The 10,052-nt window shown below is 40.6% G+C and overlaps 1 protein-coding gene across 4 annotated transcripts; it reads right to left on the bottom strand.

Annotated features, from left to right (window-relative positions):
- Positions 1-93: 93 nt before the first annotated feature.
- On the bottom strand, positions 94-9,506 carry pou6f1 (POU class 6 homeobox 1). Of its 4 annotated transcripts, XM_056733745.1 has the most exons (12): positions 8,944-9,506; positions 7,251-7,367; positions 6,874-6,918; positions 5,341-5,515; positions 5,039-5,148; positions 4,695-4,920; positions 4,427-4,617; positions 4,203-4,331; positions 3,253-3,471; positions 3,040-3,175; positions 2,634-2,802; positions 94-1,804 (listed from the first exon to the last, which is right to left on the bottom strand). In XM_056733745.1, the coding sequence occupies exons 2-12, from the start codon at positions 7,302-7,304 to the stop codon at positions 1,459-1,461; spliced, it is 1,800 nt and encodes a 599-aa protein (XP_056589723.1). In that variant the 5' UTR covers positions 7,305-7,367; positions 8,944-9,506; the 3' UTR covers positions 94-1,458. The 4 variants fall into 4 exon arrangements, with proteins under 4 accessions (XP_056589723.1, XP_056589721.1, XP_056589722.1 ...); XM_056733743.1 differs by having other exon boundaries at positions 6,874-7,367; XM_056733744.1 differs by having other exon boundaries at positions 3,040-3,127; positions 6,874-7,367.
- Between the last annotated feature and the right edge of the window lie 546 nt (positions 9,507-10,052).

The following is a 10,052-nucleotide window of genomic DNA, read 5'->3' as shown; positions in this document are numbered from 1 at the left end:
TCAAATTGTGAAAAAAAAAACTTTGTGTGTGTTTAGTGTTAATTTATTCAAATAACAAGTTAATACCAAACATTACAATTGATACAAAATAAATATGGTTAACTGAGTACCATGATTTTAATCTGTAAGTACAATTGTTAGGCCTCGTTTTGTTCATGTTCAGCATATTACGTCCATGTTCATAGCCTTAGGTTAACACAATCCCTTTCTCACGTCTACCGTACATTTCTGGTATTATACCAATTACAAATCCATTAGATAAATACTAAAGGTCCATAAGAACAATATAGCTTTATGTTTAAACATAAAAACGTGGGAAAACACGCTGGACTGTATTCCGTCACAAATTTTGAAAATGTTCATATAAACTGAATATTGCTGCACAGTTGCTAATGTCGCAATCTTTCAAAGTTCTGTTATAAATGAGAGTACAATTGCATGAACTACAATTCGCATTATTTGACAATATTCTTTAACACTTGTCGTGTTATAAAACTCTTTGATCAATAATACATTTCAAGTCATTTTTTTAAGTGCCTCATATAGGAATTCATGTAGTTCTCTCTTGAATAGCGCCGCTTGATATTAAATTGTGTATTTAACTAGACTCCTTTTGGCAAAACCAAAAAACGCATCCATTAAACCCATAAGACATCTACAATATCAGTAACCGTAATCTTCAACACACTTTACACTTTCTATTCAAATCAATAGACAGACATACCACAAGGAAAATCACACAAAGATGAAAATTAATAGATGACGATGGCAGTCCAAACTTAATACAGATTTAACCACATAGCGGGTCATGCTGTCTGATTCAGAGTAGTATGTTTGTCCAGTATGACGTTCAACCGAACCACATTTAAAATATACAAGTACTGCACTGATCTTGAAGGAATTGAATAAAAGATCAAAATACAGATGGAGATATCTGGAGGTTAAAAATGACAAAATACCAGTAGTTCCTCTCGGGTGAATGTACAACCACATTTCTTTACAGCAAAACTACATGATCACATGAAATGGAAAATTCTGGAAATTTTTCATTTACGTTGTATGTGTACATATTAGTCAAAACCCAAAGCGATTGCTACAGCGAAAGCAAATTACTGCTGCCAAGAATAACGTATTAAATATTAAAAGCAAAAATTTGTTTCACTCGTTCATGTATGATAAGTAAAACAGCAACAATAGCAATTTTCAGCTTCTTCGATTTCTTAAATGGTCACTTTAGCATCAGAAATGGTGGCGGCACACCAAAAAGTCACTCTGCATGCAGCACAACAAAAGGAAAAAAGAACAACAAAAATAATGTATGTTAGATATTATTCCAACGTAGGAGCCGTCGGTTCATCTCAAAATCAGTCAATTCAGTCATTTTGTAACAAGCACCAAAATTCCAACCAGTTATCGTACACCAAACCTACAGAAAGTTCGTTCAGATGCTTCATCATCCTAGTGGGCCTGAAACGCATTGATCTTGCTTGTGTTTTTTAGAGTCTGCCGTCGGTTACAAAACCAGACACGGACCACCTCTCGATCGTAATTCAGCTCTTTGGCGATCTCTGTGATTTCCTGTCCGGTGGGAAGAGAGTTTTTATCAAAGTACGTGTTGAGGACCTCGATGGCCTGTGGCGTGAAACTGGTTCTCCGTTTACGCTTCTTGGATGGTTCGCCGCCCACAAACTCCATCAGGTTCTGCTGACCCTTCTGATTCCAGAGCTCAGCTTCATTCAGCCAGCGCTCCAGGACGGGTTTCAGCTTCTGTGCACTTTTTGGAGTGATGTCAAGCTTCTCAAACCTTCATATAAGAGGAAAGAGAGTCATCGAAAGTGAATGTGAAGATGTTTATGCGAGACAGCACAGGACTGTTCAGTTGGTTTTAATGCAGAACTAAATTACATTTTAGTCCCGTAGGTGGTTGAAGTCTACTATATTGTCATTTTTGGTTATTTTATTTAAACATCTTAAAACTTCTTTTAAACACGAGCTTGAAAATGTAAAATGTCTGTCAAAATGTTTACATAAGACCACGTACAAGACAGCATTCAGCATTTACAAACAAAAGAAGAGGATGTGTCTTAAAGGAACACTCCACATTTTTTGGAGAGAGGCTCATTCTCCATCTCCCCAGGAGATAATAAATTGAGTTTACCGTTTTAGAATGTATTCATTACTGCGCCTGCTGCCGCCATGTCGCAACTTTTCATTTTCCTCCGGTCTTAGCACACAATATAAATACAGAAGAGTCAAGTTTTAAATAGGAAAAAATATTGAAACTGGTCATTTTTTAACGCAATGCTTCTGGTCTAATTGTATTCAAGGATCTATGCTAAGCTATGCAAGAAGTGCTATCGCCAGACCCGGAGATCGGCTGAATAGATTCCAAAATGGTAAAACTCAATTTATTAACTCTGGAGGATGAGCATATTTACCAAATAAAGTGGAGCGTTCCTTTAAATTCATGAGACACAGAGGGAGGAAAACAGTCGGGAGTAGACCCAAGTCAAATTCTGCGGACGGGAAACTGAATAAAACTTGGAGGGAGCGAAATGGAAAAATCAGTCCCATGCAGACCTAAATGAGACGAAAGACCTGAAAAGAAATTCTGAGATGGATATTATAACCACCTGCAGATGGCTGACTGACTGTAGGCGGGTCCCTCCGTAGCAGTTAGAGCCTGACCCACTTGAGTCTGTGTCAGACCCAGAGACAGCCGTCGAATCTTAAAATTTTTGGCAAATTCGCGGATCTCCTCCAGATTAATGGCCTCTTCTTCATTTACACCAGACTGCGGCTCTAATGGAAAGAAAAATGATTGTAAGGCTACAAACAACAAGGTCAACAAATGAGGACAGTTTTCATAGTTGTGGTCAACTTCATCTCATTTTCCTCTGGCAGACTAAACAGAGACTATAAATGGAATGGTGTGAACATTAAATATTTATCCAATGATGCTTTTATCCAAAGCAATTCAAGGTATACTTTTATCGAGCAGTGCTCTACCAATTGGACAACAAGAACAATAACACATACTGCTGACAAGTTGGCCCACGGTTGGCATGTCCACGCATGCGATGGCACCAGGAGAGGAGAGAGCCGTGACTGCTTTCCCCGCTGTGGGCTGAGGAGCAATGATCACTTTAGACTGAGTTACTTTCCCAACAGGACCCTAAAGAACCAATCACAGCAAACATTACAGAAACTAGAACTTTCCTATGGTGTTGTGCCGAAATGGGTGACGCTTACCTGTGTGGTGGTCTTGGTGAGTGTCAGGGGCACAGTGGCTTTGGGGAGGACAGAAGCAGCGGACGGGGCAGCGGCTGTTAGGCCGTTCCCTATAGTAGCGATGATCTGACCCTGGTGGTTGAGGAGCAGCTGTGGGGATACAGTTTGGAGCTGCAGACCTTGAGCCTGACCTCCGGCCAGTGAAGCTGGATTAACCAGAAGAGGTAGCGTTCCGATCACCTACAGATGGGTATGAAACTTTTGAGTCTCATGTGACCAGTCATACACCTTAAATTCATGTGTGATGGTTAAATTCTCAGTTCATCCAAATATTTAAGCAATCCTTTAAGGGACGGTTAACCCCAAGAGAAAAAAACTTGTCAACATTTGCTCCAATTTGTTCCAAATCTAGATACATTTATTTGTTCTGATGATCACAGAGAGATAATTTTAGAAGCTTGCAAGTCGCTTTGTATAAAAGCGTCCGCTAAATGACTAAATGTAAATGTAGAAGAATGGTTGTAACCAAACAGTTCTTGGCCACCATTGACCACAATAGTAGGAAAAATGACAATGGTAGAATTTTTTTTCTTTTTTTGGTGAACTGTTCCTTTAACAGCGTTTTCATGCGTGTTTATGTAATGTGAAAGTACAAACATTTTTGCCCCCTGCGGTTTATGTAAAATTAGCATCTTAACAAGCAACATTAGGGGCGATTCACATTTCGTCTCTTTAGCTCGCAAGTTTGTTATTTTAAATGTAAACACGCGGGAAGCGCGAAAAAAGGGAGTCTTAGTTCAACCTTTCAGAGTGCCGTCGTGCGGGTCATTTGATTAGAGAAAGCTGCGCGGCTCGTGTTGTCCACACGGTTTTAGACGCGAAATGTGAATCACCCCTCAGAAATCGCTGTAAAAAGCAGTTGTAAGAGTGTAATTCTGGGTGTAGTTGACAGATGATGCTGCAGTACTGACCTGGCCCTGTGCGTTGGTAATGATCTGACTTGTGAGTCCAGCCATGTTAGACATGGCATTGGTGATGATGGGAGTTGTAGTAAGAGAACTGATGAACTGAGGCTGCCCGCCCAGCGATGCAGCGCTTATCTGAAAACAAGCAAAATAAAATAATGAATTACCAATTACATTGAGGGCACAGCAATAAGTTGAGCATGTTCTGAAGCTTCCCGATTTCTACTCACAAAAGCTGGATTGATGGACAGGCCTGCAGCCTGAAGTGCTGCAATCGAGATGCTGGGTTCTGACACTTTCTGCACAGCAGATGCAGCAGTGGTTGACACGGTCTGCGATGGCTGCATGGCCCCCTGCACTGACTGCAGAGCAGACATCTGAGGCTGCAGGACAGCCTGCGCAGGGTTCAACACGGTTGCAGCTTGAAGGAGAAACACAAAGGTGAGTTTGAAACACCAGTCAGGCTATAGAAATGAAACTAAAATGCAGGCATCATACCTTGCAGCCCAGCGAACGGGAGCTTCAGAAGTCCTCCGGCAGGGCTGGCAGCAGTAAGGCCAGGGAGGGTGGCCAAGGTAGCAGTCGGTAACGTGAACACCGCAAGACCACCCTGACCCCCAACAGATCCGGCCATGCTCAGAGGAATGAGCAGCGGCTGACCAAGAGAACTCTGTTGTGCTAGCATGCCAGTCATCAGAGAGGCCAAACTATCCTGAGTCAGAACCTGACAGGGTCACGGCGCATACGGTTCATTCATGTGTAACCTTTGTATATTTAACTAGATAAGCAAGTGAACTGTACCCAACTGATACATATTTTAAGACATTAAAACCCGAGTTCACCTGTGGGCAGGCCTGAACAGTGATGGGCACGTTGGTCTGTGGCTGGGACACACTGATGGAGACTTTGGGGGTCACAGTCTGGGCCGCAGGTGCCAAGACGTCCACAGTTACTGCAACAATAAAAAGCAAACCCTCACTATTAATGTTGTCTTTAGCCGCGATTCTTTTTGCAAAGACAAGTTATGCTTTTATTCCAATTATGACTCATTCAAAAAATCTCTTTGATGATTGCAGGTTGCTATGATACCGAACTGATGCTGCTATTTTTATCATTCATTTTATCAGTCTCGGGATGCTCTCACCAGCTGCGGTTGTGCTTGTGGTTTCTGGACTTTCCAATGGAGCATCCTCAACTGCCTCCAGGGTCTGAGCGCACCCTTCCTCACCCGCCTTTCCATCAACCCCCGAAGAGGACAAGACTGCATCCACCTCCACCTCCAACACACGGATGGTCTCCTGACCTGACATGACGATGACCTGAAGGGTATAACAGTGTGTCAGGGTCTGTTGTGTAGGGTGATGGGGAACAGTATTGAGATGAACATGGGCCATGATCTGGTATGGATGAGTTTACACAAGTGTGTGTGTATTCTGATCTCTCATAGGATTCTAGCATTGACGACGTTTAGCGAGCGAACGCTTATTAAAATTGACAGGGCTACGCAATATATCTTATGAATATAAGAAGGTAATAGACCAGTTATGTTCTTCCCACCCTTTTGTTTTAACTAAAATGGGCTTCGTGTCAAAAAGGCATTATGTTGGATTCAAACGTTTTAGAGTTTTTTGTGACATCACTCTGAAATGTTCATGACATGCCCCCACATGACATTTGTATACAAGGTATTTTCTGTATTTTGCTTATTAAATTACACCGTTTAAATCTGTTGCAGCCATGTTAATGTCATCCAAGATCCATGTTATCCAAGATGTTCATGTTTTGTTTTTCTTAAGTCGAAAAGAATTGAAGGTTTTCAACATAATTACGTATTTTCTGAAGTCATGAACGCGCATCCCAGAACAAAGTTAGGCGAGCATTTCTGGTTTTAAAGCATATACATTTTTTTTTTTATGACTGACCGTCCGCTAGATAAGACCTTTATTCATCGTCTGGAATCATCTATCATTTTATCAAACTGTTATTTTGACCTTCAACCGTTTGGAGTCCAGTGATGTCCACTATATGGAGAAAAATCCTGCAATGTTTTCATCAAAACCTTCATTTCTTTTCGACTAAAGAAACAAATACATAAATATCTTGGATAACATGGGGATGAGCAAATTATCATAAAAAATTATTTTGAAAGTGAACTACTCCATTAATAAATGTGTTACTCATTTCGGCTTTCATTGACCATAGTCACATAATGTTGTTGTTAGTCTATATAATGTATCAATTGAAAATTTTACGTGAATGATTTGTTCAGAGATCTGATAATGTGATTTAAGCGTTTCATTTTGTGCAGTGTATTTTACACAAACGTCTCAAAAATACTGCAAAATATTAACAGCAATATCACCCAGCCCTGGTTGTTATATATGCGAAAGACAGCTGCAGTTGGAAAAAAGCCAGTTAGGCATAAACAAGCAGCACAGACGGTTCCCATACAGGTCCATCTGAATTCGGCTGTGTACCGTGTATGGCACAACACAACCAAAGTGTTTGCTCAACCTAAAATAGATGTCAAAGTCCTTCTTTCGATAATGTTTCTAGCTCGCATTTCAGTTGAGATCAGAGAAACATCACAGGAGAAAAGGAAAGAGAGAGGCACAGGCAGAGATTAAGGCTCGCCACAGAGAGCGTTAGGCCTACAGATGCAAGAGAAGGTGCGTACCTGGTCGTCTTGTGATGGGAATTTCAAAGTGCAGGAACCTAAAATCTGAGAAAATACTTCTGCTGTCAGACATTGAATGGCTAAAGAGAACAGAGATGCCAAGCACACATTAGGACACAAAGAATCAACCAAACAAAGACACACGGGTAACATGAGTTCAGCCAACAAACAAGAGCCAATAGCATAAGCAATGCTTTCAACAAACCCCTCGCTACCAGAAGGGAATTGCTTGTGCTCACGAGTGAACGCAAACCACGCACAGGGGGAATGAGGCTCACTCAGAGGTGGGATGGCTGGACATGATGTGATGAAACAGTCACGTGTGTTATCTTTATGTATGAAAAGAGATGATAGATGTTTGTATTGGTTATGAATACCTGTTCATTGACAGTAAGAGGAGCATTGTTTGCTGGGAGATCCTCCGTGTCCATGGTGATGTCTTTGTTCCACAATGATCAATGATTCTGCATAGTGATACAGCGCCACGGTATCACCTGAAAGAAACACGCAGGTCATACGAAAGAGTCTTAGAGACCTAAACAGTTTATTCCGTGAATGGAAAGCAGTGTATCAAATTGGGTCACTGTTACATAGTGTCTAGATTGGACGCGTCCCAGCACGTTTGTGGACAATTTTTTATTATAATGGGTTCTAATGAGTGTCTTCTGTCGTTGCGCATCGCGCCGGTCACGTCTGGCGTAGACACGCTGTTAAAGCTTAAAATTGAGCCATTAAAGCCTAAAAATATATAAGATATAGATTTATCAAATTAAGTCCACCTAAATGTGATATTTTGCTCATTACATTTTAATATGTGTCGATTGTTTAATGTGTTTAAACAATATCTTGTCAAATCAACCAAATTTGGGGAAAGTCCTTGACTACATTTTTTTGTTTCTCTAGTAAAAGAATGAAAGAAATGAAAAAGGCAAGATATCATATTGAATGGATGAATAATAACCCATACTAATCCATTGTACATTGAGAATCGTTTTATTTTTACAGTCAAAATCTGTTGCATTACATGGCAGGAGACACATATTTGTTGTGTTGTTTTTCCAAAGTTTGTGTGCCTCAAGACGTATCGTCTACATCGTAATATAATTTTAGATTCTGGTTACTAATAAACTTGTAAGAAATATGGGGCTTCATGAGCAAACCATATACGTTTTCCCATTTTCAATGGTTGGAGACCAAATGTGGGCCAATTACATGCAACACTTATTGCATTTAAAATGAATCTCTGAAGGACAAATAATGTTGAACTATATCTTTATTCTTTTACATGAGACCAAAATAAAAAATGTAAGAATGAAAACACATGTTTGCACTTTTCATAAACTGCCTGTGAATTTACTATTACCACCGAAAACCACTCAGTGTTTTTCTACGTCTGACAAATTGATTACATATGACGTAGACACATATATGACGTTTACACAACTGTCAACTCAAAACTCAGACCCCTGGTAAGCTCGTGAATCCGGTTCTTATCATTCTGGTACATGATTCCACAAATCAGACCCAATTTTCAAGATTGTGCAAGTACAAAACAAGCTGCATCGCTGCATATGATCCTAAAACAATAGCGCATTACGCAATCCTTTAGGGGTACGTAAGGACATTTCCACATCAGGCCTTTATGGGCCCCGACTCTTTATAAACGAGTCGTGTCGCTTTCGTGACATCAAGGGAACACGAGCATAAGTTCTCGCACGTGTTCTGACCACAAAATGTCATTGGAGACGAGCACGGCTTATAATATCCTCGATCTGATCAAAACTTCCGCAGGTTCCGGCGCAGCGCAACACCCCCCGAATCTTAGATGCACGAATAAAACTCTCCCCGCGGGACACATAGTTCATCTGCTCATATCACTCGTCGCATGCAATATGCCATGCATTGCCTCGGGGACGGTATTTGATGTATTTCCTTTCTCTTTATCATAAATATATAAATTATGCTAATTAAGACCATTGCATATTAACCAAAAACTCATTCCGATCTCTTCCAGTTCGTACTGCGTGCGTGCACAAACGCGTTCAAACTGTGATCCCATTGACGACTTACCCGGTGAAAGGTGGGCTGCTTTCTTGATTTCTTCTCCTTCGCGAGCTTTGCCACAGTTTGTTTTAAACATGCATAATTAAAAATTCATCTCACAGCTTCCAGGCGCGCGATACGGATGCACACACAAAAGAGCTATTTGCATTGATAAGGAGGCTCGGGAGAGCGCTGCTGCTCTTTTCCTAAACGCTTAGTGACGTATTTGCGTTAACTGTTGTGCCAGTAAGGTAAGTGCACCTTATTATCTAAAGAGAACGTGTATCTACAGAAAAGTCCCCCAAAATTAACACAAATTTGCTCTTTTGCACTACGTCATGAACATAATTTATGCAGGCCGAGTCTTGCGTTGAAAAAATGGCGCTGGCTCGACAGAACACAAGCGATGGCGGCCGTCTTAAAGAGACAGTGACATGAGCGCTGCGGTTCATCATTCACATTCTAATATTATTATAGTGTAAACTGTGCCGAAATAATATTTATAGTCGTTTTGTAGTTGACATCAGACGTTATTCTATACGTAGCATAGACATGCTTTGTGTATGTAATATGTCATGTCAAATAAAAGTTTTTCCTCCAAAAATAATCCTGTTGTGTTGGCTCATTTTTAAAAGGTAGGTCTAGGACACTACAAAGATATATGTACTTCATGCATATACATTGATATGTTTTCCTTCATCAATGGTAGAGTCATCAAGTCTTATATGTGATTCGCAAGACATATTTCCTTTTTTGTAATGAACAGGCTTTTGAATGAGATGTCATGTCTCAGCACACAGTCTCTGTCTTTCCTCTCTGTTGCCAAGCCAGCTGGCAAACACCTCCATTTGCATGCATTAGCAGCATATTGCCATGGAGCTCAGGGGGAACAGGGATGGCAGAATACAGACGAATCTGTGATTAGGTTCTTCACATCCAGTACCGAGACCTAACATTAGAGAACAGTTTTTATTTGACATGTAGATTTGAAACACACAAGCTGTACAGGAATAAAGGCACGTAAAAGTTGTCTTCCTTTTGTTGTCTTTGACAGAGCTGAAAAGCATCCAACCTGCAAACTGTGATTTTCACAACTTGCATAATAAATGAAATTGGTGGGTCTGTTTATTCAATGC

This window comes from Triplophysa dalaica, chromosome 20 (genome assembly GCF_015846415.1).
Source record: "Triplophysa dalaica isolate WHDGS20190420 chromosome 20, ASM1584641v1, whole genome shotgun sequence".
Classification (NCBI taxonomy): Eukaryota; Metazoa; Chordata; class Actinopteri; order Cypriniformes; family Nemacheilidae; genus Triplophysa; species Triplophysa dalaica.
Note: the sequence above shows the minus strand (reverse complement) of the source record. Positions and strands in the feature narration are given on the sequence as shown.

Bases quoted from the DNA above. Each gene is read 5' to 3' on its own strand.
- pou6f1 (XM_056733743.1), bottom strand. From the start codon at position 7,026: ATGTTACCCGTGTGTCTTTGTTTGGTTGATTCTTTGTGTCCTAATGTG. The intron at 5,149-5,340 runs GTGAGAGCATCC...TTATTGTTGCAG, and splicing joins CACAAGCACAACCGCAGCTG to TAACTGTGGACGTCTTGGCA. The intron at 2,803-3,039 runs GTATGTGTTATT...TCTTTCCATTAG, and splicing joins CGTGGGCCAACTTGTCAGCA to AGCCGCAGTCTGGTGTAAAT.